The sequence below is a fragment of the Excalfactoria chinensis genome, chromosome 3 (assembly GCF_039878825.1).
Source record: "Excalfactoria chinensis isolate bCotChi1 chromosome 3, bCotChi1.hap2, whole genome shotgun sequence".
Classification (NCBI taxonomy): domain Eukaryota; kingdom Metazoa; phylum Chordata; class Aves; order Galliformes; family Phasianidae; genus Excalfactoria; species Excalfactoria chinensis.
Window position 1 is genome coordinate 72483505 of NC_092827.1, and position 18781 is coordinate 72502285.

Here is an 18781-nt window from a genome sequence, read left to right on the forward strand (position 1 = left end):
GCAGATATTGTAAGATCTTATTATTATGGAGTTTTAGTTTTGTGTGAATATTTTGTGATTCTGTGCACGTTTATGTGCTTCCTAAGGATGTGACTCCTTTTTTCCTGCCTCTAAAACTTCAGTTTAGATTTCCAAATATTTTAGGTAATTTTAGTACTCATTCATTCCTGTGTTATCTTGATCTTAATTCTAGTGCCCTGTGCAAACAAAGAGATTCAAAGACCAGATTTAAGTTGTATATAGTGTAATTCTCAGTATCCCTTGAAGAGCCTGCTTTTCTTGCATGGCTGATTCATGCCTTCCTGCCTCAAGTAGAAAATGACAAGCATGCCTTGTTCAAAACTGGGTGTTTGGAGCTTGTGAACTAAATGTGGATAAAAGATCCAAGCCCTGTCTTCTTTCCTGAACTAGCTGGCTTGGCATTGAGGACTTCTGCATTTGCAGAAGTGAAGGAATTGGATTCTTTTTTCCTCCACATAAGCCCTGAAAAAATATCCTTGCAAGAGAGAAGTAGTAATTTGTCAGCCCTGAAAAGAATAATTACCAAGACAAAGCGTTACTTTCCTTTCTTTTTCAGGTGAACCATTTACTGAGGAAGAAATGGAGGAGATGCTTTCCAGTGCTCTAGATCCAAAAACAGATGCTGTTCATTACAGAGACTACATTTTAAAGTTGATAGTAGAAGATGCTGATGATCTCCCACAGTAGACTCCGAGGTGTCTTTTGGTAACAGCAGTGTAGTTTAGCAGTTGGTTGAAATTTCAGGTACAACAAAACACCGTGTCTGACCTTGCGCTTATAATTAAAATAAAATCTGTTTCCTTAGATTCTGTATATATATGTTCAAATCTATTCACACTTAGCAAAAGAGTTCTTGACAGAAACATTGTGTGAGATCTGGAAAAGGAATCATGGAATTTGGTTTGAAAAATAATGGAGTCAAGCAATGACTTTACAATTGTTGCTGCAAGAATAATGGAAAAGTGAGACCTGGGAAAACAGATGCTCAGTAGGTAAGTGAGTATTTTAAGATAACTGAATTGTGGGGGTGTGCTACTATGATAAAACTTTTGTATTTAAATGTGATCCCTGTTTGTGTTTTAACTAATGAGGCATTGATTGCTACTTTTGAAATAATATTACAGATGAATTAAATTTTCTGCAGTTTGTAGGTCCTGTCAAGTGCTTGCATTTGGTTCAGCATGAGCAATTAAACTGGACCAGTTAGTTCTGTTACGTGTTACCCATCCGCTGGCATATGGGATTTTGCTTCTGTTTTAAACATGTAGTTAACACTTGAACCATCATTAGAATCACATTTTCAAACAAAGTAATACTTGAGAACATTTCTGTTACTATGCGCAATAAACAGATCCCATTTCATAATCAGTTTGAAAATCAGGAGCTTAAATTGTTACAAACTTAAAAACATAGGATTGGAATTTGATTTTCATAAATGGATGAAGAATCATCATTTGAAAGATGTTAGTGTAGAATACTTTTCTCCAGTGCTTTTCCTGGGAGAAGGCTGCAGACCTCACTGCTCTTCTTTAGCATTTTCTTGATTGTTACTGTTCTGTTGCCTTTTAACATGAGCTATGCTTCACAAAGAAGAGGTTAGCTCAACTTAATGTGGTGAAGGCAGCAATCAGAAAGAGACCATTTTAAAATTCTCTTTTTTTTTCTGTATCTGGAGTTGTACTCCACTGACCTCTTCTTAAACAGTTAGGGCAGCAGAGTGTTAATACAAGTAAACATTTGGCTAGACCTTAGCTGGATTTCCACATGAGAATCACTATGGCACTGGTGCAATGCAGTCTTGTTAATACATTTACTATGCATTTCATTTCTTTCTCAGTAAGAATGAAAAACAAAGGTAACCATAGGGTTATAATGTATGAAGATACAGATTTTTGAAGATTAAAGTAAGAGCAGCAAAGGCCCATTAAAAAAATTATTAGTCTTCATTAATCTCTCTTTGTAAGCTGTGGTTATTTTCCCTAGGTGAATCTTTCTTCCATTTGATGCATGGTGTGTTGTATTCTCTAATGCAGCTGGCATGAATACAAGTTTCATTCATATTCTGTGGTCTGGGAGCCACTGTCAGCCTCATCTTAGATGTCAGCAGGAAGATGCTCATTTCAGGAAATCATTTTGTAGCTCACAGTGCTCCAGAGAGCATAATTTGTGTCTGGTAGTGCTACCCGAGAGGCCACCTCAGCTACAGCTGCATCAAATCAGGATGCCCATATGCAACACAGTTACAATTCCTAGCAAAGACAGGATCCTAACGTATATCCTTTAATGATATAAATATAACTTTTATCGTACCGTCCTCAAATGGAAAGGAAGAGGGTACTCCTCTGGCTTTTTTGAAGGGTACTACTCCTCCAAAAAGATAATATTTAAGTACAACAAATAGAAGCAAATTGCAATCTTGACTTTGGGCGTAAGCAACCAAATTCAGTTACCTGCAGTTTCCAGACTGTGGATGAAGGAAGGATCAAAAACCAGTCTAGGGACTGTTGGTCTGAGGGAGGCTCAAGGAGCCATTTTGCTATCACTAAATACACAATTTGTTTTTAAATTTTAAATTCAGAGGGAGAAATTCATCCTCATCTTTGAGGTTGACAAATGTAACTTTGTGCTGCTGTGTGGTTGTGAGCTGTCTCTTGCTATGCATCTGCCTGTCCATGCTGGCTGTTTTCCTTCTCCCCTCAAGATCAGGAACCGAGATAGAGGAGTGGATTGTGCCAAGAAGCCTCTAGGGAGAAACAAACCTAGTACCTGGACTAGGTCCACACAAGGAAGCAGAGCTAAAGCTTTGCAGAAACTGAGGAAGTCTGAGGCTTTTTGACCTAGATGTGGGAGAAAGAGGGAACTCATTACCAAGATATGGAAAAGAAGAGGAGGGAAGAAGATGAAATCAAAGAAGCATGTGCTGGAAACCATCTAGACATATAACTGAATCAGCAGGCTGTTTACACCACTGCTACAAGTTAGAAGCTAGACAAGACCCTACTTGTTCAAAACATGAAGTAGATTCAGCTGTGTCAGAGCAGATGTTGTATTTAGGGAGACCTTCTTCTCAGTCTTACTGATAGTGTAGAGAAACTCTTCCGGAAGCTGAACTGACAGTCCAGCTGCTTGTATTCCAGGTAGTATTTTGTTTCTTATGTTTATCTCATCAGCTTCATAGCTGTTCCAGCTGTTCCATTGCAACGCTTTATCTCTGCTCATAACAGAGGGCTTCAACATTGTCCCACTGTAACATATACCAGGATGGTATTTACAGTTAGGGATTGAGAGATGCAGCAGGTAGCTGTTGTGGAAGGAGAAGCGTGTCTCCTGGCATACTGGGTCTGGTAAGGGAGAAGATGAAAGCAAGGAACAGATGGGATACAAGAGAATGTTTTTTTACTCTCAGGACAGCCAAGCAGTGGAATAAGCTGCCCAGGGAGGTCATGATGTCTGTCTGTGGATGTTTTTAAGATTGAAAAGTACAAAGCCCTGACCAAAAGGATAAAGCCCTGAGCACTCTGATCTGATTGCAGAGCTGACCCTGCTTTGAACAGGGGTTGGACAAGGGACCTTGGGAAGTCCTTTCCAACCTGTGCCACGATTTTATAATCTGTGGAGCCATTTGTCAGATTCTTCTAATTAAGTATGGATTGTTGTTATGAATGAGTCCCTTCTGAGAGGAACAGAGGGCCTGATATGCTGACCAGTAGGGAGATCTGATGTATTTTGCTCTCCTTCACACATCCAATGCCTTGTTGTTTGTTTGACAGTAATTAAGATGGTATCAGCTGCCAATCTCAGGGTGTCACTTATCACTGGATTTGTTGTCCATGAAATCAGCACTGGCAAAACTTGTCAACAGTAAGGAGAGAAGGACTGAGGCATTTGGTTTTAGGGCAAGTGTAGCTGGGGGTGCTGGAGGCCAGCCAGGGCTGGGACTGGAAAAGGGAAGCTATGATTTTCTGAGTTCTATACTGTTATCACTGTATAAAAGTGAGGAGTATTGTCTCAACAGTAAGGCATCAGCTTGGAAGCCAGTTTTCATTTTAGACATTGCAGGAGGTATTGGGTAAGTCATATAATCTTTCCCTAGCTGAACTTTCCATCTATGAAGTCAGAGTAATTACAGAGAGACTGGGAATACCTACCTTATCTACCTGAACTGTCAACTTTTTGTATCACTAACTCTGTGCAATGTCTGTTACTGTGATGATCTGATCAAAATCAGTGCCTACGAACCTCCCTGCCATATCACAAAGTTCTCAGCCTTCGGGCCTTTTGTTTCAGGCTGTACACTCAGGTCACAACTTTTGAGCAGGTCAGTGTGCAGCAAGTATGTTTGTTTCCATTGAATGCAGCTCTGTTTCATAGTGTCTCATGCCATGATAGGCTTGACTGTAAAAGTAACTCTTGAAACATTTGGTCTTAGTGTTGGAGGAGGTGTAGGGGCACATCAGTATGAGGCATGTGGGCTAGGCTGATGTAAAAGCTAAATAAAGATGTAGATTGAAACAAAGCAGATTCTCCTGTTTAACCCATTTTGAAACCTGGGGCTATTATTTGGCTCAATATAGTTCTGGAAGCCAAGAAAATGTTATTCATCATGCTCAGAAGATTGATCACAGCATTTGTATCCTGAGGGCTGAATTCTGAAGTCTTTATTCAGACAGAACTGCCTTTGAAGTCAAAGGGAGTTCTGTCTGCAGAGGAGCTTCAGAAATAGTGATGTGCTTGCTCACAAGGCACTGTAAAAACCTTTTAGTCTCTGTAAAAGAAGTCTCATCTGTGGAAGATCTAACAGAGATGTACAACCAGCATGCAAGTTGTGCCACTGAAATGACCAGAAACATGAAACCATGGGAGTGGTTAGTTAATTCTTGTCTGTATTAACATAAGCAAGATTCAGCAAGAGTTAGGAGACAGAACTTTCCTGTATTTTTCAGACAACAAAAGGTCAAATGGAGGGATGCTACTGGAGGCTTAAAATTACTTTTTCCTGCCATTATCTTGGGAACACTGCACCCATAAGAATACACATTTGTTTCTGTGACTTCATATATTAAAACATTTATCCTAGACTGTAATTATTCCTTTCAGAAGCTGTTTTAGATCAGGCCCTCCTGTTCCAAATACCTGCCCTAATGATAACATGAGAGGAGACAATATGAAATAAGATTATTTCAGACAGAGGAAAGACTTGTATTATTTCCTGTCAACAGCAGTCTCTTTCCTGTCAAGGTAGCAGTATCCTTCAGTGCTGGATGGGCCCTAAACTTCATGTTAAGGTTTGTAGACATGACTTCCCCTGTAGACCAACCCTGTGATTAACATACTTGAGTGGAGTTCTCAAGCTTCCAGATATGCAGTCTTAGAATGGACATTTAAATCTGTCTGAGGTCTCTGACATTTACAAGTTGTCCAAGTTTTGTGCATTACAATAGTTTAAGTAAGTTTTACAGAGATGGATTACTAAGGATGTGGTAGAATCCAAGTGGAAGCAAGCAGCAAAGGCTAAATTTTAGCTTCATTTTAGTTTATAGTAACACTGAAGAAAAAATCAGTTTCTGTTTACACAGTGAAGCTGCACTCAATATTGCAAAGACAAAACTGAGAAACCTGTCAGTAGCCAGCTTTCATACTATGGTAAGTTATTGCCTTGAGTAGCAATGTCATTCTTCAGTGCTCCCTCCAAACTGAGAGTTGCATTAAAATTCAGCTCAAATTTGATTGAAAGCAGAAAACCTATCTCTAGTTCTTTGGGCTTCATCAAACTCTCAGAGTTTGTTAAGCTAGATGCAGTGTTTTACTGTCAACTGATAAGAGTGTCAAGGAAGAACTACCTGACAAAGTTTTATGACTAGTAGGAAGCAGAACACTGAAAATAGAGAGCCTTTGCCTCAACCATAGGGAGAGAGGAAAGGGGAAAGGGAGAACGAGTTGTCCTGCTCCACCAGAGTCAGAGGACACTGCAAAATATAGCTGCTCAAAATAGCTTTCATTTGGTTTACAGAGGCTGTCTTGATTCTGAGGTTTAGTTGTTTGAATGCAGTTTGTTTTTACTGATTTTCCTCTGGTGCTTCCTCATCTAAAGGCAGAATGCATTGCTCCTCTCTTCTTCCTTTTCTATTACTGAAACGTTATGAAGCTCAGACCGGGAGTAGTTTCATGACAGCATGTGCTCTAGCAACAAATGCTATCTGATTTAAGAACACATAAAGTGCAGGGGAGGTTAGGGTGTTGATAAAACCAGTCATGTACTCTTTTGTGGTTCTAACATTTGATTTAATTGTTGTTACTTAAAATTTCTATAAACAAGTTAGGAGTTTCCTCTGTTGCTCCTTTACCAAGGTAGGTTTGTTTTTGATGTCGCGCCTAGTACATAAACTGATAGCATCTATAAAAATGTGCTGGAAACAGGTATTAGGAACTGTTCATAGCACATAACCATTAGTTTTACACCAAGTGAAGACAGAGGTTGTTCCTCTTCATTTCCTACTGGCAACGTTTGTGTTTTCACAGGAATCTTCTGGTCCATTTGGCTAGAGCTGAGAGACCACAAAGAAAGGGGACAAGTGGAAGTGCATCTTTTGTTTTTTCTCTCATGAATGGCTGAATCATTGCTGTTTCTGATATGAATAACTGAAACTTTGTATTTTTCTTTGTACGTTCTCAAACAAGAAGGCATACAATGCCTTCTGGCAAAGTACTGTATCATAAGGTCGCAATTTCTGAATCTCTGCTGGTTGTTCTCACTAAGGAAGCAAAGGCTTTACAGTGATAGAGTCCCAACGGGGAAATGATGAATGATAAACTCTGGGCATTTTGAGAAAAACGTATAAGTTAGAAAAAGGATATGTTGAATCTTTACTCCTGTTACGCACAGAGTTCACTCCCTGCAGAGCTGATATCAATCATAGTTTACAAAGAGATGAGCTCAGGAAAAATATTTAAATTCAGAGAACAAATTCTTCATCCACAAAGCAAGATGGGGAGTAAAGTCAATAATGTGGCAAGGACTTGCAGAATGAGATTCATGCAGAATGGGAAGAACCAAGGCCTGCATTTAGAGTCTGAGGCATACAGAGAAATAGTGCCTTCCTGGCCTGAGGTTGCATCCTTTTAGATGCCATGGAAATGTCAGTAAAATGAACAAATCTGTAAGGAAATTCAGATAAGAGGGGAAGAAAGTGTTAAGTGGAAAACCGTTCAGTGGCAGAAGTATATATATTACTCTGTCCATAGACATTTAGTGTACAAACAGTTTTTCATTTTACAAAATATGTTCTCACCGACGTCTATGAGAAACTATCTGGGTTAAAGAATTTGTAGTATCTCTTGCAATGTTGCCATATTTTTGAATCTTTGAATGCCCTGGTTTTAGAACGTACAGTCAAACCTGCACTCAGTTCTCATTTAAGTAAGAAGAACTAAGCTGCCTTCCTTACTTCTGGCAATAGTTTACAAAATAATAAGAACAATCTGAAAGCAAGTAGTACTGGAAGGCTACAGCATGCCTTTCTAATTGCAGTTGATATGTGTTGTATTGACCTTTGTTGGAAGCCAAATTCTAGTTTCTGCTGTTCAAACATGATTCACATTTCCATAATCAGTGGGGTCTATGAGGTATATCATCAGAAAAGACAGGTGAACAGTGATGGGGAAAAGACAAGTGTTCTCAGACAGGCACACACACACAGAGCTTGCCTGGCCTTTTGAACAGCTGGCAGAGAACCAGATCTATGAAGCAGCCAATGAATGTATATCAAGTAGCATGAGAAGAAACAATGCATTCATCGCTGCTAAAATTTAACTTTGTAACTTACCTTTCGGCAATGAAAATTCGTAACAAGGATAATAAAAAGGGCAACAGAGGAACATTCTTTTCCTTTCTTTATTGGAATAAGCTGCTGTTTGTCTAGCACTTATGTGCACCGAGCTGAGACTGTTGACTTCACTTTCCTTTTGTTATGCTGGATATAGACCATGAGGTAGAAAGTTGTGCACTAGAAGTCTGTTCTGCTGATGAAATCTTTAAGTGTTACAACAGTTGTTTCAAAACAACAGATAAGATTCTGTTTGCATGACATTTTTCAGATAGTAGGTGTATTAAATGACTTTGTTCAGAAATGGCCATCTTCGATCCTGGCTGATCAAGGAGAGCAGTTTTCTGGAGACAAGTTCTCTACCAGAGGCAAAACAGGGCAGTATGGTTAACCTACCAAATTTCATGATATTGCATAGATCTCCCTCCCCTCTGCCTGCCCTGATTGCCGTGATGTATCAGACCCACGCAGTTAGCAAGCCAGCAGTGCCAAACTGTGTCTCAGTATATCTGATCTGTATCACGCTGGTTCGTTCAAAGGACATTGTTATTTCCCATACTGAAAGAGCAAGAAGCAAGCTGTGCCTTCTTCAGCAGGTACTTGTTTGGGTCAAAAGCTCACAAGCATGAACATAGTTTTGACTGCCATCTTCCTCCCAGAGAAAATGCCACACTCTGCAGGAGTTCTGGTGGCGTCAACAGCATACTTTGGATGCCTGCTAATTACAAAAGTCTGTAGAGCTGCCACGCACTGCTACATTCATAGATTAGAAATAGTTTCCACTTTTTCAGAGCAGCCTTCAATTACTCATTAATTGGGGCTTCGTGTTCCATTTTCTTGGCAAGGTCCGTGTTTGCCAATCTAGGGGTCAAAGAAAGTTACTTCCTTGTAAGCAGAGTTCCTTAGGACAGATCCTTCATATTTATTCCTCTTACTGACATTTTTAAGACCCTAAAAAGAGAATGGGTCTGAAAAGGAAGAAGCCCTTTCTTGCTACAGATGTGATGTCAAAGTGCACCTGCAAACAAGGGGCATTAAAATGTCATGTCTTGGCCCTAGCTTCTTGGCAATTAATATGAATTAGAAAATGAACTCTATTTGAAAGAAAGCAACTACATACCTGCTTGATGATGGCATTCAGAAGAATTTTAGGATTAGACATTTGTTCAAGGAAAACAGAAAAAAAATCTTAGTGATTGTGGTGTGTGCAAATGAATCCTCTACAAAAACAAGAATGGTAAGGTTCTTGAGTTTTAAGGATTGCTGTTAGCACTAGTCCATGTAACTAGAGAGAAAGAGTGAGAGAAAACTACCTTGAATATATAGGATGTTGAGTGTTCTTAGTTGACTTCAATTGTATGACCCGCTAAAAAAAACATCTTTGGCCCATTTGCACAAAGGAGTGTCAATGAACCATTATTCAAGACTGGTTTACAGAATCATTATTGGTAATGCTTAAAATTAAGAGATGTGTAAAACAGCTACTGTACGTATCTGCAGTGATTTCTTGTTTCACTTCTGAAAGTTTTAATATCTCCTTAGTGAATCAGAATACAACTGTAGTGCCCAATTAACCCCAGTTTCATTTCATTAGTATGCTATAGACAAAAAGAGAATTAGGTGTCTAGGCAGGTAGGCACTCATTAACAGTAAACAGTTCAACTTAGGAGAAGAAATATGCGTTCTTATTCCAGCACTGAAAATGGTAAGTACAGAAACACACAAAGAATCACACACACCTTTTACCAGGTTCCTGAATGCCATCAGGACCTTTCCTTGAAGAAGCCTACAAGCTTACGGCCTTCATTCCATTGTGACTGTTTGTACATTCTCATTTGCAAGGCAATTAGTAATTCTGAAGTTACCATATGGGCCTGGCTGCCCCATTCGTTTCCAGATTGATTCAAACAGCAGGACACTTTCAATGTTAGAAATTTTGGCAATGCTCCTTCCAGACCCTCTGGAGCTTTCTTCATCCTTCTTAGCAGGGAAAATATTTTCTTCCTGATAACTACATCATCTCGAAGCCCAAGTACAATGAAAGTTCCCCAAACAAAACATCCTTGCTTATATTCCTTCCCAGAGATCCTTACAACTACTCTCAAAAGATCCTTATCTCTACTTTGCCACTCTGAGAGGCAGAATGCATCTTTCCTAGAAAAAAAAAATTAAGAAACATTACATTCTTCCTTTTTCTGATTAAAAGCCTATTATGCTCCAGAAATGCTCCGTTTCCCCTGATGCATTCCACTCACTGGTACTAGTTTGTTCATCTATTTGTACGTAAACAACCTTGAAAGTTGAGAGGCTTACAGCATCTCCTCCACCAAGCAAAGATAAATTGTCATACACTCACAAGTGAATAACAATGCGGCAAACACCCGCCTCCCACTGGCGACAAGAACATGGATCAATACAAAGTCACATGAGCCTTTGGGACCCAAAAGGCATCCCGTCCTCCAGCCACCTCCCCACCCCTGCTCTGATCCTGCTAGAGAATAATGAAACCCCACAGTGCAGCAATGCTTTAGCCAAGCCTGGGTATGCAGTCAGTCTATGGGAACTTGGAGCCATCTACTCCACACTGACTTCTGTGCTCAGTGACAAAACTGCTCATCTGTTTAAACCTGGGTGAAACTCTTTGCAAAGCAAACCAAGCTCACTAGGAGCAGCAGCCTCGTGGCATCCCTCTGAGAAGCAGGCATGCCTTACTGTTCTTCTGCGCTGAGCACTCAGAGTTGTGCTCTCAAGCCTGAACATCCCTTGGTGAACAACACTGCATTCCTTTGGGTCTAGTCACAAATCCTTTCAGACTCTACTGATGAGTAATTTGTGTAGTCAGAGCAGGAGAACATAAAGAAGCTACATGAAAATTCATTGTTGTGGATAGGAAAGGGCCAAGAGGGTCGCTCTGTACCTTTCTTGGCCACTAACCTACATTCACAGAGATGCCAGCTCTAGCCATGGCTCTGCCTCTTCAGCTGCTAGCAAGCTGAAGAGAGTGATGCAGGGACCAATCTGACACTTTCAAGTCAGTAGGAAACCAGAAGCAGGTAACAAAGAGGTAAGGAGAAACGGCTGGCAGATGAGTCAGTCCATCATCATCCCTTTCCGGTTTCTTTATGAAGAGTAAAATCAGCATGAAGTTTAGCAAAGAGAAAAATGAAACATCAAATTTGTTTGAAATCCGTGTGCTGTAAGGCTCACTTTTAACCGCAAACTTGGTGGTAAGGGAAATGTATGAAATGTTTGAAGAAGTGTTGAAAAAGAGCTTCAGATGAAAAAGCTACTCACAGATCTGGTGTGCCTACTGTCAGGAAAATCTCTGGAACACACTGAGGTGATACCTTTGTCTTTACTTATCATGAATATAGTTCTCTGCTATTTGAGCACCGATACATTCACCACAGTTTTGCTGAGAGGCAGAAAAGAAATACTTGCTGCCTTTGATGCAGTGTTTCTTTTAAGGCATTTACACATTCAGTACTACGACAGCCTGTGATGCCAGCTCTCTGTTGGTCCGTTCTGCTATTAATGGTTCCTGCAGCAAGAAAGGATATAGCATAAAAATGTGACGATACAAACACTTCAGTGTTTGTTTCTCAGGGCTGCCTGTTCACTTCACTGTCTTATCTCTGCTTTCCCCTCTTCCACACCATCTGCACCACTTGCCCGTGTCCCTGGCTCCTAGGGTGGATGAATCATGTGCAGTATCTTTGCACTTGCTTCCCTCCAACAACTACTTTGCCAGTTTTTTAACTTTGGCACATTCTGGTATATATTCCTCCTGGTAATAACATTATTTGTTCATACCATGAATGCCATCTTCTATCCAAAGAAGATCGCTGAATATAATTCTTTTGGAAGCCACATTTTTCCTTGGCTCCTGAGACAGGAGAGTCTTTGAAGAATGTTTGAAAGGACTCGTTTACCCCCTGAAATCTTCAGCCAGCCTCTGGCATTTGAGAAAGCACTGCTGGCACTGTGCTAGGGCCAAGTCTGGCAGCACAGGATGCCATGGACCCCCCTCTGCATGGCTCCTCTGGGCAAGGCAGCCAGCAGCCAGCTTCACTGAGGACTTTGGTCACCGCCCACAGATGCAGGATTCAGCTCCAGCATTACCCTGGAAGTGACTCCACCAAGCCCAGCACAGCAAGCAGTTGATGGCTTTTCATAGTGCCTGCAGAGGCAGCAACAGTTCCCAGATGAGAAAAGGCTTACATCTTTTTCCTTTTAATACTGTGACTCTGGCTGTTGTTGCTCCGGTACTTTCCTTCTCCGTTGTCATTTTGAGTAAAAAATGGTATTGGTAGGACTTGGTGCTTTGAGACTCACAGGTACTCAATGTTGGTTTTCATTTTTCAGACATGTCTTTATTTTGGAGAATGCTGGTTGTGTCTGACTAACAGAAAATGGGATTCTGTCAAATGTCAGTATTTGAATGTATGAACTTGACAGAAATTGGCTGCAGACTTGTCATTGCACTGCATCCCACCGCACGGAATGACTGTCAGCTTCTCCATGCAGCCCTGCGTTGTGAGTATACGCATATGCATCCTTTATTACTTATGAAACACATATCAATATTGTATTAATAAGTAGGCATTGATTTTCTACTGAGAACATAAAGATTTATGAAAGTAGGCAGTGCAGCGTGGCAGAAACTATGAAAGAGGCTTCTAGAAAATCTATGAAATGCTTTATGTTTGAAATATAGGGAAAAAAAATCCCTTCCAAATAAATCCAAATAAGAAAGTCTTTTGTGAATAATACATTTGTTTTGAGTACTGAGCAAAGGCAAGATTTAAAGGCACCTAATTTGCAACAGACTGTGAATCTTGGACCAAATCTGAACACAAATGGCTTCCTTTTATATTATGGAGAGATTCGAGGAAGCTCCCAGTGGACAGAGGGAAGTACAGGCTAAACACCTGTGCAAGAACCCTGAGGCAAAAGGGCTAAGCTAAGCAAACAGGGAGACATGCCCCTGTCAGGTAGACCATAAAGCGTTCTGGTGAGCATTCAGAGTAAGAAAAAAGCATTTAAAATGTAGTGGTGCAGATCTGTTGGTAACAGCAAGAAGTGGAAGTTGTAATAAGGACCATTTAGAGCGTCCCTTATCTGTGTTACATCTCCCAGAACCAGACACTGTAACAGGGCTCGAGATGTACATGCCTTTCAGTGTCAGTACCTCTTATGCTGACATACAAGGTAAGTACTGAGACCGATGCTGACCTTATGCTACAGAAAATAGCTCAGAAACCAGATCATACAGAGGAAATGCCCAGTCTTAATTCTCCATTGTATCATACTCAACGCTTGTCAAGAGCAAGTAGAAAAACACACTCCAGAAGCCTGGCATATCCCAGGAGCATATAAAAGAGCATTATGCACAACATGAGAATTACAGCTGCAGTCCCTATGTCTGATTCCCTCCTATTCTGCACGAATCCTTAAATCCTGCAGAATAACTCAGGCTGTGGATATGTGCTGCTGCTATTCGAAAAGATAAAGGATTCAACATGTTCTTAACAGAGCTTCTCGCCGCGGCTTGACAAGGAGGTGGGAACAAGAACTGGAAAGGTTTTTAGAAAAGAAACACATTAAATTTGAGAAGTCCTGGCGGTTTTGTTTGCGGACCTCAGCAGTTCGCTGTTCCTATTAATTCTTTGTCATTATTACTACAAATGCCTTCAATTCCCTCTGTCCCCCAATGGCCTCCAAGTCATTAGTATTCCGCTTTAAGCAAGTATCGGAGCTGTCATGCATTTCAAATCTCCCCAAGGAAGCTGTTTAAAATTGTAAGTAAGACCTGATGCTGAGACTTATTAGCACCAAACTTGGTACCAAATTTTCCGGGCAGGCAGTGATGACTCTTGAAGTTACAGTTGCTGTCACCTTTTGAATCCTGAGATTCATTATAAATGTGAGTATCTCAAAGGATATATTTGATGCAGCCAACATTTCCAGCTCTCATAAACTGCTGTTTATTGATAGAACTGGGCTTGTGCCAGAACCTCAGATTCAAGTGACGAAGCTGAACTCGTAGGTTACGTTCAGTTGCACCCAAGCAGCACGATATATGCAAAGTCCAATGAAAGCAGCAGTGTTAGCACAACAGGGCAAACGTTCTGCTGTATGATGGAGAAACTGGCCATTTGTGTACTAGCTCAAAGGCAGATTATCTTCAGATGTGGGACGAGTACCCGGGCCTGCAGCAGAAGAGAGAACCTCGGGCACCACCAGGGCGCGCTCCGACGGCTGTTCTGAGCTGCTGGCCTGTGCGATGCTAACGTGCTCTCCCTGACTGCACGAGAGGCTGTAAGAGGAAACCTCGTGAACTTCTGCACAGGGGAGCCCAAAGAGACGGAGAAAGCATTGCACACCAGTGCTCCCCAGAGCAGGTGATAACCCAGAGGATGGATTCTTGGTAGCGTTTCTTGCCGGAGTGACATAGGCCAGCACAAAATAACAAGCAGCAGCAAAACAGCTCGAGCTAGACAATTTGGTGCATCTCCGCTCCCAGAAGTTCTCACACTTCAATAAAAACCTTTTGTAAATGACTCAAACAGCCCCAAGCGCTGACGGCAGCCTGCAGGAAGCTGGCACGGCGAAGCCCGTTCCCGCGGCCGCGCTGCCGCCCGTCGCCAGCAGAGGGCGCCCGCCGCCCGCAAACGGCGCAGCCGGCCCCGCCCGACCCGCCGCCGCCCCACAACGCCCGCGGTGGGCTGCGGGGAGCGGCCTCGGCGCCCCGCGGTGCCGTCCCCCCCCCCCGCCTCCGTCAGCCGCTGCCGCCCGACTAGGGCTGAGGGAGAACGGACGCCGGGCCGGTGCAGGGCTCCGCCGCTCCCAAAGTTGTCCGCTCGTGGCTGCTCCGTGCCCCAGGGCGGCCACCGGCCCCGAGTGGGCGCGTTGCTGCCGAGGTTCGGGCCGCGACAGCAGCTGCGCTGCGCGGCGAGCGGCTTGGTAAGGAACAGGCCTGCCGGGAGACAAAGCGACCTCCCTGAGCGCAGAAAAGCAGAAGTTGGGCGCCCACGGGACACCCCACGCCGCTCGGCGCGTCGAGCAGCACCTTGGCATCCCGGTCACGTCCGCCCTACGGAACGGAGCGCGGGGCCTCCGCGTGCAGAGCGGTGTGCGGCGGGGAGCCTTTGTGTGCCAGGTGTTTGGACACGTAGGTGGGAGCACGGGGCGCAGCCGATGCAGCCCGGCTACCTGGTGTCGGCCGAGATGAAAGCTTGCTTATCAGGAATGGCTGCTCTGCTATCGGAGCAACAGCCCGGTGAAGTTAAAGCACGGCACAGCATCGCGCACGCCTTCGCTGCCGGCAGGCAGCTTTCAGTGGTCCAAGGCTGCTCTGGCTGCCCGTATAGGGCCCCGGCACAGTGGGGGTGCTATGGAGATAATAACGGGAGCGGGGGTGAAGGTGGATGCAAATGGGGTTTGTGCTGCCCTCCCTGCTGCATCCTCCTCGCCCTTTGCATTCTGGCTGTATCGGGGGAGCCGGCACCCAGCTCCTTACTGCAGCAAACCAAGTAGCCAACTTGATTTGAGGAGGATTTGTCAGGAATGAGCGTGCTGTCTGCAGGGCTAGACGTCAGAGAGGAGCTGTAACCAGGTGCGCGTAAGCCACCAGCAGCTGGAAAGCAAAGATCGCTGTTAGAAGGGAAAGATGAACGGGGAAACAAGTCTGCGGGTTGTCATTGTTAAGAGATCGATTTACTGTGCCCTCGATTGCAAACTTAAATTAATACACGTAAAATTACAACACGGAGAAGAGACGCTTGTGACAATCGGAGACGCAGCTCGCTTACCCCTCCCGGTTAGGACCCTTGTGAAATCATGTCCATTAAAGCCCCGAACGGAGGCAACTAACCAATAACTGCGGTGGAAGCAACAAGGTTCCCCCCAGCCCCGCCTGCCAGCTTGAAGAAAAAGGGGGAAAATCGGCGGTGTCAATCAGGCGCACCGCAAAACAGCGGGGCCCTCCCCGCAGCCGACGCGGCCCCGGGAGCGGGCAGAGCCCCGCGCCGACGGGAGACGGGGGGCCGCGGGGCTGCCAGGCGCGGCCGGGCGGGAGGATATTGGCTGCGAGGGCTCGGAGGCTCCTCCCAGAGTCCGGCCGCCGAGATTTTGGGAGGATTTCTTGTAACTCACTTCCAAACCCGGTTTGAGGGAAAACAAGTTGCCGTCGTAGCGGAGGCTACGGCGCTCGCGCACCTCCCCGCAGCCGCCTCGGATGCTTCGCTTCGCTCGCGGAGGCGGGTCGCTACCGAGGGGAGCGCTCCCGCTCTGGATGTGGCTGTTTCCGTGATAAGCGTCGGCTGGAAGGGACCGGGAGGGAAGACAATGAGGAAAAGCCGGCCGGCCGAGCTCCCCGCTCCCCGGCATCCAGCCGAGGACTGACGGCGTTCGGCGCTCAGCGTTGAGGCGGCGGCGGCAGCGCCCGGCGCGGGGGCTTCCCGGGACCGACGGTTCCCTTCGGCTGCTGACCGGGGGGAGCCCGCCCGCGGAGCCACCATGAATTCGGTGGCCGGGAATAAGGAGAGGGTCGCGGTCACGGCGCGGAGCAGAAAATACGGGGTAAGTGCGGGCGGCGGGAGCGGGCAGCGTTCGGGTTGCGGGGTGTCCGGGTGCGGGCTGCCCTGACCGCTGCTCCTTCTCCCGCCGCAGGTGACCGAGCCCTGCTCGCCCACCAAGCCCGCCGCGCCCTTCTCCCCCGAGAGCTGGTACCGCAAGGCTTACGAGGAGTCCCGCGCCGGGAGTCGCCCGGTCCCGGAGGGAGCCGGCTCGGCGCTCGGCTCCTCCGGCACCCCGTCCCCCGGCTCCGGCACCTCCTCGCCGGGCTCCTTCACGGGCTCCCCGGGGCCCGCCTCGCCCGGCATCGGTACCAGCTCCCCCGGCTCTCTGGGCGGCTCGCCGGGCTTCGGCACCGGCTCTCCGGGCTCCGGTAGCGGCGGCGGCTCCTCGCCCGGTTCCGACCGCGGCGTCTGGTGCGAACACTGCAACGCCCGCCTGGCGGAGCTGAAGAGGCAGGCGCTGAAGCTGCTCATCCCCGGGCCCGTCAGCAGCAAGGTGAGCGGGGGGCCGCGCAGGGGGTCGAGGCGCGCCGTGTGCCGCAGCCGCGCCGGCTTGGGGCGGCTTTCGTTGGTGCTCGTCTTTGCCGGTGCCGCCGCTGACGTTTATGGGGTTGGTTTGTGCTGGTTCCTTCTTGGTCTTGTTTCCCTCTCCTATTTCTCTCTCTCGCTTCCATTTCTAGAGGGCTGCCGGGCTTCGGGGGTGCCTGTGACGGCACCTTCAGTTCGCTCCTTGCCTGCCTCTTCCCTTATGACTGTGGTGGCTTTGCATTATGATTTCCCATGTACTTGTTCTTAAGCCCGGTGAGGGGCAGGAAAGAGTGACGATGCCACACAGGAGTCGGTGGTCCCATCCACTTTTGCTCCCTTTGATCCTACAGCATGACTTTACAAAATGGCCCGAGGTTCGGCAGCCAGCTTTAGCCATGGGGCACCTGCGGTCTCTTGTCTGTGCCTTGTGATTCCAGTGAGAGGCTGAGCGTGGCAGAGATCCTCCCGTGCTTCCATGATGAGGCACTGAAATGCAGCATGAGCCTGAAGGCCACGCAGGAGGTCGTCACAGACCTTTGTGTTGAGTCCAGGATGTTGTTAGCATCGGGACAACTTGGTGGTGGTGCTCTCTTAAAAAGAAGAGCTAGATTTCCTTTTTACCGAAAGAGATCTGAGAACACTCAGGGCTGTTGTTGAGTAATCCAAAGCGTGCAAGCACTTCTGAAGTCTGGCCTTGGAGCAAACTGATCGTGAGTAGAAGCTGGAAGTCTTTGGAAGGACCAGGTTCTTTCTCACCAGAGACAGCAAGCTGGCATATTCTGGAATTCCCTGCTTTTGTTTCCTTTTGCTTTAGTTGGTTGTTTTTTGGTGGTTTTTTTTTTCCTTGTTTGATTTACATGTAAAGGTTAAGACTAATGGCCCTCCAAGAGTCCCCAGCAGCCCTTGGCTGACCTCATGCTACCAAAACAGTGAGCAGCGGGCTCCTCCATAGCAACCTGGCGAGTGTTGTATTGTGAACTGGTCTGCAGCTCCCACAATGTAATACAATGCGATTTCGTTTGCCCTGTTGGCTCAGGTACTATCAAATGATAATATTTACTCTTCCACTTCAAAGAGTTTTCATTAGTGGTTGCGATAAGGAGGCATCGTGGAAAAGAGCCGACTGTTCAGAAGAGGTCCCTGGTATTACTGTTGTGTTGTGCTCTCCATTATTTATTTATGTGCTGTTTGCCAGGGAGTTGGTGCTATCTTGAACAAAAGGTGGGTTCTCAAGGGCCGGCTTAATTGAATTATTCATGAAAAGGGCAAGGTGGAACCACAAAAGCTGGTATGGTTTAATTGGTTGTTAACACACAATTGGTTCTCTGGAAAGCAGCTCCATACTCAGATCTTTACAAATTTCAGGCCGTGTGATTTGGCAGTTCCTACCAGCTGTGGGTATGATGATAAATTATGGGTACAGATATGGGAGCCACCAGAATAACAGACTGGGGATGTAAGTCTTGCAAGACGCTTTTGCAGTGACAAAGATTTGTGAAGTATTTTCATAGTGATAGTCTTAGCCTTCCAGGGATGTTCCCATCCTGTTCCTGTTGTTAATTGTTCTGCTCAGAGTTTAGCTGATGGTGTTGTCCAGGCCAATCTTTATTCACAACAAGGAAAAAAAAAAATCCTTTTTCAGCCTCCCTTACCTTATGCTCTTTTCCTTTTCTGACACCTTTCTGAATCTTCCAGTTTGGTAGAGTTGCTCCTTATGAAACTGTTGCTATCTGATGTGTGGATGTCGAGTTAGGGGGAGAAGAGAAGCACAAGTAAGGAGATCTTTGAGGGTTCCTTGTTCACTGTACTTAACAGTGCTTGCAGGTTCAA

At 45.2% G+C, this 18781-nt stretch overlaps 2 protein-coding genes across 4 annotated transcripts in view; both read left to right on the forward strand.

The window, feature by feature from the left end:
* EFCAB2 (EF-hand calcium binding domain 2) overlaps positions 1-12339 on the forward strand; it is a 33541-nt gene extending 21202 nt beyond the window's left edge. Inside the window, exons 7-8 of one of the 3 annotated variants that reach the window (XR_011903254.1) lie at positions 578-1013; positions 12210-12339. Coding sequence is in view for 1 of the 3 variants with exons in the window: in XM_072333666.1 (XP_072189767.1) it covers positions 578-708 (131 nt within the window). In the remaining 2 variants the exon portion in view is untranslated. Of the gene's footprint in view, positions 1-577; positions 1648-2722; positions 3183-12209 lie in introns of those variants that run through there. The other 2 variants (XR_011903255.1, XM_072333666.1) reach the window with 2 other exon arrangements.
* Positions 12340-16225: 3886 nt separating this feature from the next.
* The window catches only part of KIF26B (kinesin family member 26B), a 267259-nt gene continuing 264703 nt past the window's right edge, over positions 16226-18781 (forward strand). Inside the window, exons 1-2 of the mRNA XM_072331269.1 lie at positions 16226-16427; positions 16518-16919. Coding sequence (XP_072187370.1) covers positions 16365-16427; positions 16518-16919 — 465 coding nt within the window. The 5' untranslated portion in view covers positions 16226-16364. The remainder of the gene's footprint in view (positions 16428-16517; positions 16920-18781) is intronic.